Raw genomic sequence first — 17301 nt, 5'->3', positions numbered from 1 at the left:
GCAGGCAGATAAAAATACTGAACCTCAACATCTGTCAGTGCAGCCATCAATCGTAATAATAGCACAAAACTTTAATGGTGATAAATGCAAAGTTTTCACTAAGTATTTTTTAATTTATTTGTTAAATGTATATGCCCTTCATCTCACTCTGAAAAGTGTTTCTGGGTAGCTTACAATTTAAATCATAAATACAAAAAAATATGATTATTGACGAATGGATCTTGTCTTTTTATGTACACAGAGAGCATATGCACCAAAGACAAATTCCTTGTGTGTCCAATCACACTTGGCCAATAAGGAATTCTATTCTATTCTATTCTAAAATATTTTAAAGTTTGAATAGAGAGACAAGAAGGAAAAGGGGCACAAGAAAAAATACAATCACTAGAGGAAGGGGAATGACTGGCATCTTCTCTTGTGAAAAAGTTACTGGGATAATAATAATGAATTAAAAATGAAATATGGATCAGTAGCCTGATATAGTTGTGGAAAGGGCAAATGCAGTTCCAGGCTGGAACCAGAATGCACCCAAGTGTCATTTACAAATCACAGCAATGTTTCCACTCAGTTCTGGCCTGGCGAGAGAACTCTAGGCACCAGTCTTTCAAAGGGAGTCAGAACTGGGGCAGAGAAAGGGAACCCGAATGAAGGGTGCGGTGGGAGGAGCCTGGAATGTGGAGTCTGAGCAAAGACCCCTGGTGTGTGTGTGTGTGTGTGTGTGTGTGTGTGTGTGCGTCTGTAACACCATGATAGCCCTCTTCAGAGACCTGAAAAGAGAGAGGTCACACCAAAGAAGGACAAAACTTGTTTTCTGTCTCTCTCCAGAATGGAGGACACAGAATAATGGATTCAAGTTACAGGAAGGAAGATCGAATGCCAGGAAAACATTTTAGTTTACAAAGAAAAAATAATTAAATGAGGTGCAGCTGTACATACCGTGGGCACAGTTTGAGAATGGGGATGGGGGGGGGGAGGAAGAAGGGCTCATACCATCTGCTGGGGTCGCTGGTCCTGACCCAGCTGGGCTAGGAAGCCATGGTTGCCTTGGTTGATCTTGGCAGGCAGAGGGAAAACAGAGCCTGATCTACCAGGGACACTGCCCGAAGGCAAGGAGATTCAAATAACAGGATAACAGAGCTGGAAGGGACTTTGGAGGTCTTCTAGTCCAACCTGCTGCTCAAGCAGGAGACCTTCTACCTTTTCAGACAAGTGGCTGTCCAGTCTCTTCTTCTTCTTTTTTTTATTAAAAGAGTTTTATACAAACAAATTTTCCCCCTTTTCACCCCCCCCCCCGCCATACAATGTAAATCTCATACAGATGCTATGCCCCCCCAACCCCCCCAAGAATTTTCTCATTCAAATATTATACTATACACTTTACCCCCTCCCCTCCCCCATCTTAAAATAGATTACTCATTCACATATTATACCCCCTCACCTCCCAACAAACATAATATAAGTTTCTCTTAAGGTAACAATAGCCCATTGATCCCATCTTCTAAGTTAGTTGAACATATATAAATCATAATATAAATTTCTCTTAAAATAACAATATTTCATTAATCCCATCTTTTAGTTTAATTATGCATATATATTAGCCCACCCTCCACCCTAACCCACCCCCACCTCCCACTCAAGCCCCCCCCCCTGGCTTCCACTATACACCACTCTAACATTTCCAAGCAACCCATGTATTATTTACTTCTTGAAACCCACCAGTGATGGAGCCCCCACAACCTCTGGAGGGAAGGCCTTCCACTGATTAACTGTTCTCAGGGTCAGGACATTTCTCCTTAATTCTAGGTCGGACTTCTTGACATATTTCTATCTGTTGCTTCTTGTCTGGTCTCCAGGTGCTTTGGAGGTTGATCCTCTTTTCTCTGTGGCAGCCCTTGGAATAGTGGAAGAAACCCTAACCCTAACCCTATGATGTCACCCCCAGCCCTTCTCTTCGTTAGACTAAACCTACCGAGTTCCTGCAACCGTTCTTCGTATGTTTTATCCTCCAGTCCCCTAATCCTCTTTGTTGCACTGTTTCCAGAGTTGGATGTAATATTCCAAGTGTGGCCTTACCAAGGCCTTATAAAGCGGTACTAGACCTTCATACGATCTTCATTCTATCCCTCTGTTGATGCAGCCCAGATCTCTCTCACACTTACTTCTCTTGAGCCAGCTGCCCCTCATCCTGTGTGTGTGGCATGTGTGTTTGGCTTTTCCTACCTGCCTCCTGTGGGCACCTTACATGCCTGCCCTTGGTTTAAGCCACCCAGGGGGCTGGCCCAGTACGGCAGCCCCCTCCCCTGCAGCACAGGCCAACAGTGGAGGAGAGAATGAGGGCGCACAGACACAGAACTACCTTCTGCCCTCGGGGCTTGGGGGAACTGCTGCCTCTCTGTCATTTGGGGCAGGAAAGCATCTTGTACTGAACTGTACAAGGCTGGGAGACAGAACCGGCCCCGGAGTGCAGTCCTGGAATCGGGGGTGGTGGTGGTGTCTGGGGCTGGTTGGCAAAGGTACCCCGAGGAAGGAGGGGCTCCACCGGACAGGCTCCAAGGAGGACCCGAGGCTGGTCTTCAGCTTCTCCTTCAGCCCAGGGCAGAGATGGATGCTCCTTCAACCCAGCACAATGCCCAAGCCAAGGTATCCAAAGAGGAGGGGCCCTGTGCAGCTCAGCTGTAGAAGGACTTTGTGCAGGGAAGATTGTTTAATTGATCAAATAAGGCAAAGGGAAGGAGCTGTGCTGGTTCCTGGCCAGCCCTGCCAAAGGGCCAACCAGAAGGTCCCAAGCCGGGAGGGTCTTGGATAATGTGCCGAACTTTCCCTAAAATTCTTGGAGTGGGGGCTGTAGGAGCCACAGGGTTGAAGGAGGGAGGGGTGGGGACATCTGCTTCCCCCAAACTGCAGCCCAGGAAAAGGCAGGTCCTACTCCATGCTGGCCTCCCAGGCTCCCCTCCCCCAAAGCCCCTGGAATGCTTCAGGAGGTCGGTTGCTGGGAGGGGTGGGGGTGGAGAGCAGGGTTTGCAGCAGGTCGTTCCTGTCCCTCAAACGGTTAGGGCTCTTCCTGCCTCAGAGGCCCAGAAAGGGGCTCAGCCGGAGGTCTCTCCGGTCTCTGCCCTGTCGAGAAAGCCCAGCCTCGGCTTGGCCCCGTGGCAACGAGTGCAGAAATTGAATTTCACGAACAGGCCCCGTCCTGCCTCCCTTCCCCGCGCCTGAGCCCCTTCCGCAGGGCATCCCTCTCGAGACCCCCGTGCGAGGCCACCGGGCAAACCAGTCGGCCCACGGCGGGGCGGGGGTCCTGCCTGAAGCCGTCGCGGGCCTGGCTTTCCAGGAGGTGCTATCCAGCCCCGCCCCGATTTCGCGGTCCCGCCGGTCCCTCCCCGCGGTGGGCGGAGGCGGGGAGGGATGGGCGCCACATCCCGGGTTGCCGTCGCTGCCGCCACCTCGGATCCGCCGTCCGCTGCCGTCGAGGCTCTCGCGATGGGCAGCAGCGCCCCGGACCTGGAGAAGCACCGACTGTCGCTGCTGGGCGCCAAGAGCGACATGGTGAACGGCCGAGCGGCGGCCAGCTGGTGAGTGGCGCCGCTGCCCTTCCCCGGCCAGCGCCGAGGGCTCCGGTGCGCCGACTCCCCTCAGCCGCCGTTCTCCGGCTCCGGGCGGGTGGGCGCGCGCCCGACGGGGGTCTCTGCAGCGCCGGAGCTCGGAGCCTCGGCGGGGCCCCGACAGAGCAGGGCACCCGCGACTCCGCTCTCGGCTCCGGCTTTGGCCCACGGGCCGGGAAGGCTCCGTGGCGCGCCTCGCGAACGAGGGCAGTTGCGCAGCGCAAAGCGGCCGGCAGAGCAGCTGGGTCTCCCGGGGGTCGGCAAGGGCCTTTCCGCCAATCGCCTGGCCCCGTTGCTTGGAGCGGCTTCTGCTCTTTGCTCCCTGGAAGGCAGCCCGGCCCCGAAATCGCTTCGCCCCCCGGAAATCCACGGGCAGAACTCGGGCGGAAAGTCCAAAGGGAAGGAGCCCGGGCGGGAGGGAGCCCCGACCCAGCCGCCTCGGCCTTCACGAGCGCTCAACCGACGGGAGAAGCGCCGTCCCGGGACCTCCCTCCCGCCCCTTGGCTCGCCCCTTCGGCTCCTGGCCCTCGCCAGTCTCCACCGGCCGAGAAAGCTGCAGGAGTTGGGGGAGGCGGCTCGCCCCCCCACCCCCGGACTCTAGGAGGCGCCCTTCAGCAACGGACCCGGAGGCTGCTGCCTCTGCCGCTGCCTCCCACCTGCTTTGCCAGGCTCTCCCCCACCCCAAGCTCCAGGAGCTTCTGGCGGAGGGGGGGGAGGCAAAGAGCTGTGCGCCTAGGGCAGACTGGTGGGTGACAGCTGTGCCCGTGCCCCTTTTCCCACCACCCTCCATATGAGAAGCTCAGCTCAGCACTGGGCCTCTTTCCCCTCCTCTTGCCACTTGGGGCCAGCTTCAGGATGTGGGAGCCCAGGCTCCACATCTGGTGTGGGGCATGGGGAGGGGTGTGTGGAGATTGGAAAGCAAGGGCTTCTGCCAGCCAGAGGGTGAGCTAAGCTCTACAAGGAAGTTCTCGGTGCAGGAACTGGGCTGGCCAGCCCTGGGGGCTTGAGGGCCAGATGTGAGTTCCGGGCAGCAGAATGAGCCCCATCCCTAGGCCCCACCCTGGAAGGCTCCTGTTCAGTTGGTGGGCAGGCCAAGGGAAAGGAAGCGGGCCACACTGGTCCAGGGGGTTGGTCCTGCCAGGATCCAGGCTGCTGTAAGGAGGGCCTGGCTGAGCAGGAAAAGGAGAGCAGTGCAGCTCCAGTAGCTGTGCGCTCACAAGCCTTCCCTCTACCAGCGGTGGGAGGGCATAGGTGGAGACAGGCAAAGGTCAGGGTCAGGCATCAGCAGAGGTTGTGGGGGTTGAGCTCCATTTCAGAGCGAGAAATGGGGAGGATGGTGAGAAGGAGAGTCAGGAGCCGCCCTCCCCCTTTGGCCCAGCCTTTGCCCTCTTCCTCGGCAGGGTGCTTGGCACCACCTGGGCATCCTGTTACTCCTGCTCAGTAACCAAGCCCAGCCCAGGAAGGCAGGAGGGGGCTGGCAGGCATGCGTGTCAGAGGATCTGCAAGACATCTGAGAGGGGCTGTGCGGTATGTCCCGGGTCTCCTCCGGGGGTGACCGCATCAAGGCGGGACCACTCAGGGGGGAATGAAGACAAACACACGGTTTTTCCTCGGAGCGAGTGGGCCCAGAATGAATTCCGGACCCCCCTTTTATTAGCAGCGTATGCAGAAACAAAAGCATCTGAGTTATCATTGGTTACATACAATACATTTGCCTGTCACTCAAGCGGTGCTTCTTGGTGTTAGTATCTTATCAGCTAGGACTGTGTGTTCCCTAGGCTGCTTTAGCCTGGAAAGTCTCCGTTGTGCATTGTTCTATTTTGCAGACACAGCTTTCTAGATGGGGCCCTCCCAGTGGGCATCCAGCTCAACCCGCATTCAGTGCTCAATTTATTTCAGTCCCAAATTCCGTATATGTGTTCCAATCAGGAAAACTGATCTGCACACATACCATGGCGACCTCATTCCCACATCTCCTCAGTTTTTGTTTTATTAGAAGCGATCCTCTTGTTCAGAGTCACTGCCGGAAGTACAAGGATGCCTGAGGGGATGCTGCCAGAGGCTTGTTCATTGTGATGTTTTCTTCATGGTTGGCAAATATGTGTGTCATCATAGCAAATAAAGCAAAAATATATTGAATAATATAATGTACAAAAATAAGCAAAGCAATAATCATAAGTATAGTACACAATATGTTTTTCAGCCGTCCTGTTCCTGGTAACCAGGAACATAGGCCTGCCCATATGTCCAAGAAGCTGAGGTGTTCAGGGTGTTGACGCACAGGATTGTTGGAGACCATGGTTCGCATTCTCAGGGCAGGTGCCGGGCAGTGGAAGGATTTTTGTGTAGGGTCTGTAGTGCCCAAGAGCTTCATTGTGGAAGAATTATTTCGTTTAATGCGCAAATCCGCAGGAAATGAGATATGGTGTTCAAGCGAATGTCTAGATAATATGACAGCTGCTAATGCCAAAATACAGTTAGTATCAATTAAACACAAGCAAATTGTAAATAAGAAAGTTGCAATTAAAGCCGCAAAAATAAAAACCGCAAAAATGAAAACTGCAAAAATGGCAGCACACAAGTTCTCAGGTGCGCGCTGGTGGTTAAATTCTTCACATCTGTCACTGGATGACTGGCATGACGGGATCGGGTGGTGTGGAGTCATCGTTGTCATCTCTGGGATAGGAATCAGGGGTTGGTGACACGACATCTTTGGCTGGACCCTGTAGATGTAAACGCAGCAGCCTAGCCCCACCCCCAAGTAATTAAAGGAATCGGTGTTTTGTCTGGTAATGCTGTAAATATATACCAGAGGGAGAGGCAAACTTGTTTTTTGTTGAAAATGCCTCTGATAAGTGGTCAAATTAGAAAGTGAAAAAATTCATTTGATTAAACAAGGATTGGGTTTGTTTTTTGCATGGCTGGGAGGCCGAGGCATTTTTCCTCTTTTTGATTTATTCAGGGCATGTTTGTGAGTCTTAATTAGCTCGCTCCGCAATTCCCTGGCCATGAGAACCGCAGGGCAAGCCAATTGTGTGTGTGTTGGGCCACTTGTCACAAAGGTCTGCAAAGGCAGTACAGATGTAAACAGGGCCATTGTCTGTTTTCAGTTCAATTGGGCGTCCCAACATTGCAAAGGTATGAATGCAGTAGTTGATCACACCCCTTTGCGGGGTGCATTAATAAATCCTGAATAAATATCCATGGAAATGTGCAAATATTTCCATGGGGCAAAGAAAAGGTATTGAATCATCCGTTTGCCAGGTGTCACAAGTCCTCACATATTCATAGCTATGACTTTCTGAAAAAACATATCTCTAACTTTCTGAAAAAACATATCTCTGACTTTCTGAAAAAACATATCTCTGACTTTCTGAAAAAACATATCTCTAACTTTCTTTCACTTACTGAAATCCTTTCAACTGAAATGACCAGTTGCTGTACAAAATGCACATTGATTCGGTTCCAAAATGACCTCATCAACTGCCAAGCTTCAACTGTCCTTAACAACTTTCCTATTTCCTCTCTTTTGTTTCTGCAACATCTCCAGTACCTTCCATTCAACAAAGCACATATTATTCTTTTTCCCACGTCCATCCTGACTTCCAATTTAGGTCAGATGCCTTTTACAACATTCTCTTCCCATCTATATACAAAGTAACCTTTTTCTGGCTCCAATATCTGATCGTCCTTCTAAATGTCCGTGTGAACTGAGCTGGATTCTAGCAAAAATGTTACTCATTCTTTCTGACTGCATTTTGTATTTTTTAGGTCATCTCTGTTAAAATTCTAAAAGGGACAGCAACCAGTGCTACCGACAAACAAACAGACAAACAAAAAACCAACAGACCAACAAACAATTAAACAAACAGACGTGACATCTGTTAAGCATACAAAGTGCGCGCAAACATAAAAACATAAAAGAGAAAAAACACAGCTTCAAAAATAAAACAAACAATTAAGATAGTTTGAGTATACTCTAAAATAGAAGGCAACGTTGCATTAAAACTACAAATGCCAAATATCACCCTCAACCCCGCCTTTCTGAGGCTCGCAGGGAGAGGAGAAAAAAAAATGGTGAAAAGAACACAGCCCCCCCTTCCTCCTGCCTTCTCACCAGAGGCAAAGAGGGGGGGTGAGAGGAAATGGAAAAATGTTTTGTTAAAACGACAGGCTCTTTTTTCCTAGGAATACAGGGAGAAAATATTTATCATTCATTCAAAAACACCTTTTTTAGCACCACACACGCTCTGTTTTTAACAAACCTTACATTTCAAGCATCCAATACTGACTACATACACACCCATTCACACCTATAGTTACATTTCTTTTGCAATAAATCAGTCATTAAATTTATTTCAATGAACTAGCTTACCCCCAAAGCAGTGAAAACTCAGGCAGCAGTTTTAATCACAAAAGTGATAGGGCCCTTTAACGACCGTCTGAGTTGGCCTGCCCCAAGGCAAAAGCACATTCATTTTGCTGGCCAGCAATTAATTAATTAAATCACATTAATTTTACACACTATCATTATAGATACAAAAAACGGTAAGTCAAAGGAAATTAAATGCACAGCGGGGGAGGATTGCAAAAGCAAAAGTCAGGAAAGGGGGAGCGAGAGTTGTATCTTTTTTCCAAGGCAATGTACAATCTATAGACACATAAATCATTTTATACTAGGGTTTTGATCCCTGATGAAAGAGAGGGTGAGATGTTACAGACATGGCCCTCCTTGGATTTTTACACTCCCTTTTAAAATAACACTTTCCTTGAGGTTTGCTGCCTTGCAATAAAGCAGCTACTAACAAATTAGTTTTATAAGAAGATGTTCTTATGTCCTGACACACTTTAATCATATCTGCCAAATGTATTTTAGAAGGTAAATCAAATTCTTTTTTGATATCACGGGCAGGACTTTCCCATTATTTTTTAAAATCAGCCAATTGTTTTTGTTTATTGGTAAGAGTTTGCCATGATTAAGGCAGAAGGCCAATTAACTCCTTTTTTTTTTGTTTCAAACGAGGGAGAGATTTCCCTCCATTTGAAGAGATCTTCTGTTGCCATTTCGCCCGTTTGACGGGCGGCTTGCATGGCTTGGATGATATGGCCCTCTTTCAGAGTGTTTTCTTTTTTGATCTCCGGGCCGTGGGGGCGGCCGGAGAGATAGGGGGTGTTGTTTCCTTGTCCGGGCAGGGACACGAAGTGTTTGCCAGGATAGGATACATTTTTGCAGGTGATGGGACTACAGAGTCATACGGGGGAGGTATGACTTCTGCCTGCAAGTGGTTGTTAATTTTGTGGTGAATCATGAGGCATTCCATAAATATGCGCCATGTTGTCAGAATTTGAATTGGGGCCCTAGGGGCCGTATGGAAGTATTCCCCCAATTTGGTCCACGTAGAGATTTTTAATGACCCTTTCTCGGGGTATTGTGGACATTTTTGCCAAACATAGGTTAAAAGTCCAATTAGTTCTTTATTTTTCAAACGAAGGAGGGGTTTCCCTCCGTTTGAAGAGATTTTTGAAGAAGAATCGGTCAGTTCTCTCAGTTCCTTTAGGTGCTCGACCTGTTGTTGAGATAACCTTCCGCCCATTACTTACGTTATCCAGCCGTGTAGGTCTTTTTCAAACGAAGGAGGGTTTATTTCCCTCCGTTTGAGAAGATTTCAGACAGGACGATGCGCAACTCCCTTCAAGTGGGTAGGTAAGGACGGTCCGAAAACGTATACCAGAGGGTCCCGTGCGCGACGATCAAGCTGCTGGTATCACGTCGGGGTCACCAGAATGCGGTATGTCCCGGGTCTCCTCCGGGGGTGACCGCATCAAGGCGGGACCACTCAGGGGGGAATGAAGACAAACACACGGTTTTTCCTCGGAGCGAGTGGGCCCAGAATGAATTCCGGACCCCCCTTTTATTAGCAGCGTATGCAGAAACAAAAGCATCTGAGTTATCATTGGTTACATACAATACATTTGCCTGTCACTCAAGCGGTGCTTCTTGGTGTTAGTATCTTATCAGCTAGGACTGTGTGTTCCCTAGGCTGCTTTAGCCTGGAAAGTCTCCGTTGTGCATTGTTCTATTTTGCAGACACAGCTTTCTAGATGGGGCCCTCCCAGTGGGCATCCAGCTCAACCCGCATTCAGTGCTCAATTTATTTCAGTCCCAAATTCCGTATATGTGTTCCAATCAGGAAAACTGATCTGCACACATACCATGGCGACCTCATTCCCACAGGGCTGGGAGGGGGGCACTGGGGGCTTGGGTTTCCCAGAGGGAAAGGAAGGAACCAGCTGTGTTTTCATCCGATGCCAGCGCCCCCATCTCCCCATGGCCATCCTACCCTAGCAAGGCTACTGGAAGCACAGCAGGAGGGGCAAACCTCCATGCTTCTGAAGGGCTGGTGGAGTACTTCCCCCCCTGCCCCGTCCCCCATGCCGCCCCTTCAGCCTCCATTGACTGGGACCGGATGTGCTTCCTCCTGTGCAGAGGGAGATATTGGGGGGGGGGTGTTCCCACCTGCCAAGGGCCCAGCCGAAGCTCCCCCCATGCCTTTCTCCTTAGAAATGGTTCCCAAAGGCCAGGGGAGCCTGGCAGGGGAATCTGCCTCGGTTGGGGGCAGAGATTTCCTGTTGGGCAGCCCCATCTGCCACCTGCCGAGGCCTGGCCCCACGGCGGGCACTCTTCCTTTCCTCCAGCCATCAAAGGGGAAGGTTGCCCCATCTGTGCCCTCACTGAGAGCAGCTGTGCAGAATGGCTGGGGGGGAGCTTGGCCCAAGTAGCCTCTGCAGCTGGGACAAATGCACCGACTCCAGCAGGTGGTCAGTGTGTGGCCCTTGGAGAAAGCAGCCATGCCAGGCAGCCTGAGACAAGGAGGTCAAATCGCAGAACCTTGGCCTGAGTCTCCCTGCCCCAGACTGGTTCCTAATGCCGCCCTCCCTCTCTGCCATCCAGGCCCTTTTGCCTACGAAAAGGCCAACAAGCTGAAGCTGCTGGACTCAGGGGGTAAGACGGGAACCCTTGCCTCTCCCTCCCTCCCTGCAGTGGGGCAGGATGCCCCGGAGATTAGGGTGGGGGGGAGCCGGGGCCTTCTCAGTCTGATCAGCCTCCAGGTGAGGCAGGACAGGGCCCCACTCCTCCACACCCTGGTAGGAGGCATTTCCCGGAGGGAGAAGGGAACATCTGATGGGGACAACAGGGCAGCTACCTGGGAAGGGGGATCGGAGCGTGGGTGTATGGGCAAGAGCTGATGGGCTTGGTGCCCGGGAGTGCCTAGGCCTAACCCAGCCTCCCCCCGCAGGAGGAGGTCCCGATGAACTGGCCAAGCGCTTCCAAAGCGGGTGCATCATGTATGGACTGGGCCGCCTGTTGGAGCCCACCGGAGGGGTGCCATGCATAGTCCTGATCCACTGGGTGAGAGTGGGGGAAGGGAAACGGGGGGAACGGATATGGAGCTTGAAGCTGGAGAACCAGCAAGGAAGGCGGTCCCTGGATGCCTCTCGAGGGACATGAAACTGGACTTCGCAGGCCGTCCAAGCCCAGATCACTCCAGCCTCAGGACCTGTGCTCAGCCTCCCTGCATTGCCAGGGCGGGACGAGCTCCCGCATCCCCCCTTGGGCCATTCTGGATGCCTTCACAATGGCCTCCCTTCATCAGAATTGCTTCCCCATCGTTCCCCTCCCTGAGTGGAGAGGCGCTGACGCCAGACGCCATTTTTGGCATACGTCCGCTTGCCACTGCTGAAGCCGGAGCAATCTGCGGAGCCTTGCTTTGGGGGAATGGATGAATTGCCTCTGTGGGAGCTGCAGGCCACGAAGCCACAGCACCCCAGAAGTGGCAGGTTCTGAATCTGAAAATGCCCCAGAGGAAGCAGTTCTACAGAGCACATACAGAGTATGTTTCCTCATGACCTCCCAAGGAAGGAAGAAGTGCTGGATATGAGCAGAGGCCTCCCTCCTCTGCTATCCTTCACCCCCACCCCCACCCCGGACCACCCGATGTTCAGCCTAGAAAGGGTCAGCTTGTCCAGAATGCAGCAGTGAAGGAACTCTGATCAATGTCCAGAAACGGGGGAGGCTGCGCCTCGTTTTCAATCCTTTGGCAGCTCACTTTGGGGAGGGCAGTCCTGGGAGAGCCATGCAGACCTTGCTGGGGACCCTCGTGGCCCAAAGGACACGGAAGGCAGCAATTGGGGGCTTCTGGAAGGGCTCGGCCCTACTGAAACTGGGCAGCTGCTGCAGGAGTCTTTGAGATGAGCCCCCGGCTCCCTCTTTGGGACTAGGTGGGCGAGAAAGTCCTGGACTCGCACCAAGAAACCTGCGCTGGGCACCTGCTGGCCATCTGGGCCTTCTTCAAGGTGGATCCTCTGCAGAACGAGCCAGACGTCCCGAAGATACAACGTGCGGTCTCGATAGTCCGAGACCGCCATTGATTCTTTTACCAGCTGCACGGTCCATATGGACCTAAACCGTCCCGAAGAGACGGTGACAGGGAGACAAATCCTTGCTGGTCTCAGGGACACTGCAAAGTCCCTGATCAACCCAAGGGAAGTTCTCCAAGCCGGCGGTAAACAGACAGCCCCCAGGCTGACAAAGTCGGAGACGGCTCCGAAAGGAAGGCAGTGAAAGTGAGTCCAGCTGGTGAGATTTTTTCTTTGAGAGTGATTGCCCAAAGAATTTTTTTTAAAAAGATAAATTAGTCCTTTAAGCAAAAGAATAAAGTGGCGAAGTTTATCTTTATTGGACTGCCTTAGAAAGTTTTTTTTCCCTTTTCTATGCAACAGCGTTTTGTGGATTGAAGTGATTGGAACGCTTCCAGTTTCTCCTCTTAAGTGAATTGATTTTTTGTCTTTTATTCTGTGCTACCCTTTTTTTTTTGGTTGATCTAAAAATTTTTTTTACTTCAATAATCCTTCCTCTTACTGTTTATTAAATTTTATTAAAGACACTTAGAGATTTTTGCTTTCCTTAAGTTTGATACGAATAAGAGAAAGTTGAATCTGCCATTCGGAAGCCAGAACTTGGTTTTTTTCTTTTTTTTGAAACAAAGTATCCTTTGCTTTATTTTCTCTGATTCTGTTGACGTTGTAACTAGAGGGTTTGCAGCTTGTCTGTAGAGACTGATAACGACTCAAGGACACGGACTGTTCTCTTGCAGGTGTCTTTGTGGAATATTTTGGACAAGGGAAGGGAAAGAAAAGATAGAACCCTCACTTTTTTGAAAAAATTAAAAGGATCTTATGTTTAAGCAAATTCAAAACAAAAATATTTTTATGCATAAAAGAGACATTGAAGGCGAGAGTGGCAGTGGATTCTAAACTTTTTCTTCTCTTCTGGGAAATATATATTTATATACAGATGAAAAAACCCTAAGTTACCAGGATTTTTTGGATGGAATTCTAAAGATATTGGAAGGATTTGAGAGATTTGATAAGAAGTTGGATAGATTATTGTCTGGCTCAATAAAAGATGAAGGGACTGGAGCCTCAAAAATTAAAGAAGAGAGTGAAGATATAGAAGATAAAGACAAGATAACAGATGAACCTAATAATGGAGCACCTATGAGTGAAAGTGGAAGGGAGGGAACATGGAAAAGCGAATCTGATTATTATTATATACTTGATGATCTGGAGCTCTACCCCTCCTGTCAAGATATGGATTTGATTATGGAATTAAGAAGAGAAACAGCTTTAGAAAGACATCTGATAATCAAAGACATGTTAATTTTAATACCAGTTCAAGGGCAGCAAGACTACATGAGAGATCTTTCAAGCAAAAAAGTGCGGAGAGAAGTTTTTAAAAACTTTATAAAGAAGTTCATAATAGAATTGTCGCAACAACTGGCTAAAGAGATAAGATTGTTTTGTTACTGGAAAGACACAGGCTGATAATGAAGGTTGATAACTCAAAATTTAGTTAACCTTTGGTGATTAATAAGTAGGATTTTCTAGACACTTTTAGAATGTTTTCTTTAAAATGTTTATTCGTTAATTAATAACTCATTATGATAATAATAATGGAATAATAATCTCAATTAGTAAAAATAATTTGGATATAAACTGTAAATTGGGACCTGGGGAAAAGATTTATCAATTTAACTAATACATTTTTGTTTAGTTTTTGTTATAAAGATGTAATTTCTTTGGGCATTTATAAACTTTACTAACAAACTTTTGTTTAGATTTTATTATAAAGATGTAATTTTTCTTGGGTCGGAGGGGAGGAGATGTGATATAAATGGCAAAAACATTTTTTCTTTTTTCTTTAGATAACTGTTTGTTGTCTCTGATGGCCCCCCAATAACAGCCTGCCCCAGAATCTGCCTTCCCCAAGAAGGACCTGAGTGGGGACCCTGAGGAACCGGTGGTGAGGAGGAAGGGAGGGGAGGTGTGGGCAGGTGGCCCCCATGAATGGATGCTTGCACCCCAGCTGCTCACTGTGGCAAGTGCCCTGGCCAGGTTCCCCCTCTGCTTCCGACAGCCAGGCCCCTCCCTCATGGAGGACCGGGGGCGCTGGGGGCTTTTCCCCTGAAGGCAGCTGCTTCCCCTGGGGAAGGGAGGGTGGCCTTCAGCCCCTGCCTTTCCTCCCCACTGCAGAGAAAAGGAATGGGGTGACTGGGACTGGGCTGCCCAGAGGAGCTTCTTGCTCGGGGCCCCCTGCTCTGGCTCGGGAGTGGCCCTCCCAGCTGCCTGCTCGGAGCCTCTTTCCCGTTTGCCTTTAAGCAGCTGCACCTGGGGAGCACCTGAGGGGGGTCCCCCCTCCCCAATTGAGAGGGGCTGCTTTCAGGGATCCTCTTGGTCTCCTCAGGGGACCAGGTACTGGAAGGCCAACCCCATCCTGGAGATCCTGCACACCAAGAGGAGCTCCTTCTGGGCACAGGCGGAGGTGAGGTGGCTGCCTGCCGGACTGGTCGAGGCTGTATGGCTGTAGGGGGGGGGGGGGTGATGCCATTCTGCCCTCTCTGTCTCCTCACAGAGGGAAGAGGAGGAGAGGCGCCAGGAGGAGAGGCAGTGCTGGGAGCACTTGCGCATGGAGGAGGAGCGCCGGGAAGCAGCCGAGCGGGAGCACCGGGTGCAAGAGAACGAGAGGCTCATCCAGGAGCAGAGCTGGGCAGGTGGGCCTTGTGCCAGGCCCCTTTCCTCTGGCTGCTAAGGCGGCTTCCGGACGTCCTGTGCTCCCTACACCCTTGGCCTAGCGGAATGGGGCGAATAAGGGACCGAAGCCTGAAAAGAGGCTTCTGTTTGGGCAGAAATCAACTTCTGGCCCTCTCCCTGGGCTTCCTGGGAATGTGCCCCACCTTCTCAGGGAGCTGGCGGCTGTTGCCCAAGGGGTGCCTGCAGGAAGTGAAGTGGCTGCTGCCAGTGCTGGATGGCTGGGTTTGGCGGCTCCAGAAACAGCCACTGACCCCGCTCTCTTCAGCCGCGTCTCTCCTCCTTCTCTGCCCCCTTGAGCAGAGCAGCGTGGGGGCCTCGTCGACTAGGGAAGATTTGGCAGATCAGCCTAAAATCTTGTTTCCTGATTCCCTCCATTCCTCCTTCTCCCTGGGAACTGTGGGCGGCTGAGAGGCTTTCAAAAGGAATGTTAAAAAGCAGCATTTTGAATCAGGTGGGTTCAACCTGAGGCACAGAAGCCCCCACAAAAGGGGGGGCCTCCCCGAGACGGGTCCTGGAGTGGGGTGTTTCTGAAGATGTGCCAGTGCAGATGGAGTAGCGCCCATCACCCTTGAAAGCAGCCACCTCTTTCCTCAGAAGTGCAAGCAGGAGGCTTAAAAGGCCCAGCGGCTCCGGGAGGCTACCTGGCTCCTCCTCTTGGCTCCAGAGAACCTGAAGGGCAAAGGGCTGCCCAGCTCAGGAGCCTTTTAAGAGATGCACCTAGAATAAAATGCAGCTGCTGCCCTGCCTTCTCTCTCTACTCTTGACCTGGACGAGGGGACTAAATAGGCCTCTAATGGCAGCCTGAGGGGGGGTTGCTTCCTCACCCCCCCACCCCTGAAGCCGAAGACGACCGGTGGGAAGAGGCTCAGCGGGTGAGTGCCCTGCAGTGGTCCCATGCCCCACACACACCTGGGGACAGGTAGGGCGGGGCGGGGCCCTTGGTTGATCCTGGGAGGGAGACTGCAGGAGCTTCGTCTGCAGGGCTGAAGGTGGTTTGGCAGGCTGAAGTCCAGCAAGGGCCTCTCCTCCACCTGGTGGCCTCCGAGTGTTCCCTTCCTCTCCTCTCCCTTGGCAGTGGGAGCAAGCAAGGGCCATGGCTGGGACAAGTGCTGGGAGCTGAGCCAGGGAGACGGCCCTGGTGAGAAAATGGCAGCCGGGGTGGGGGTGGGGTTGCTGGCAATGAAGCCTTGGCTTGGGGTGCTGAAGCGCCAGAGGGCAGGGGAGATGCTTGGGGGCTCCGTGGAGGGGGGGCTGTGGCCAAGTAGAACCCCAGTGTGGGCCTCTTCTCACTGCTGCTCTTCTGCCCCAGCCCCCCTCCCCACCCTTGGAGGAAGCAGAGCCACCGCCTGCCTGGGATCTAAAGGGGATCTGCCTCTGCTGGCAGCAGGTGCCCCCCCCCCCCCAGGAGGCAGCAGGGCCAGGGAGCTTCCTCCAGGCAAGCTGCTTTGGCTAGCTTGCTTGCTTGAGATTCAGGCAGTGCAGGATTGTGCAAACTGCCAGAATGGGTGGTGTGTGTGTGTGTGTGTGTGTGTGTGTGTGTGTGTGTGTGTGAGCGAGTCCCAGGTTCTGTTAAGTCTCCCTTCTGCATCATTTGGAGGAATGACTTGGCTTGACTGGTGGCTAAGGAACCCTGCTTGGTTCAGGGATGGGGGGGGGGAGACACGTGAATGGGGATGCCCCCAAAATCAGACCACCTCCGCCCACCTGTCCTTTCCCAGGTGCTTCACCAGGAGCTGCTCCAAGCCTGCCCTGCCTTCCGAGCGCAGAGAGTCAGAGGGAGAGAGAGGCCAGGCAGGCAAGGAACTGGCTCAGAGTTTCCTAATCTCCTGCTTTAAATCACTCCTCACCCGAATGACATAGGAATTCCCCTGCCCTTGATCCCAACAACGCCCCTGCAGGGTAGGCCAGGGTGAGAGAGAGAGAGAGAGAGAGAGTGGCTGGCCTGGAAGCTACCAAGGGCCAAGGCTGCCTCTGGCTCTAGCGGTCGGTCGGCCGAGTGAGCGTGTCCCTTTCTCACAACCACCCTCCTGGTCAGCTCTCACCTGGGGGGCCCCCACCCCCAGTTCTCCAGCCAGTCAGTTAAGGGTGGCTTTCTTTCTGCAGGACCACCGGCCCCACGATGGGCAGCTGGCTTGACTGCCCAACCTTTGCCTGTTCAGCAGAGCTGGGGGCTCCTGCTTGGAGAAAGTGTCCTGTCCTTGTGCCCGAGGGTGGCCCCCACCTGTAACTGCTGCCCCCCTGCAGCCAGACCAGAGCAGCTGCTGGCTCCCTGGACGTTCACACGAGCTGACCCTGCCTTCGCCTGTGTGGTCACCTTAAGAGGCCACGTGGAGCAAATAAACCACCTTTTGGCTTAACCAAAGCCCCTGGTTGATGGATGCCCCGTCAGGTGGCCGAGAGAGGCCTGCAGGGGGAGGGTGGACCCTGAGAGCCTGTCTCTCGTCTGCAACCACCCCTGCCCCTCCCCCCAGCACTGGAGCAAGCCCTGCAGAGCCCAGCTGCCAAAGCCTCCCCCCTCCCAGCCCTCCAACAGACCGAGCCTGCACTGCAG

General features: G+C 51.8%; 1 protein-coding gene across 1 annotated transcript; it reads left to right on the top strand.

Annotated features, from left to right (window-relative positions):
- The first annotated feature begins 2214 nt into the window (after positions 1–2214).
- Positions 2215–17112, top strand: LOC309395768 (drebrin-like protein A). The gene is given in 8 exon segments (XM_081960301.1): positions 2215–3570; position 3573; positions 10552–10602; positions 10898–11010; positions 11880–12002; positions 13903–13962; positions 14404–14481; positions 14572–17112. Coding segments are annotated over 8 exon segments (771 nt in total). The 5' UTR covers positions 2215–3402; the 3' UTR covers positions 14749–17112.
- Positions 17113–17301: the final 189 nt, after the last annotated feature.

This window comes from Natrix helvetica (genome assembly GCF_964273705.1).
Source record: "Natrix helvetica genome assembly, chromosome: 7".
Lineage (NCBI taxonomy): Eukaryota > Metazoa > Chordata > Lepidosauria > Squamata > Natricidae > Natrix > Natrix helvetica.
The sequence above is the reverse complement of the archived record's forward strand: the minus strand, read 5'-3'. Positions and strand labels throughout refer to the sequence as shown.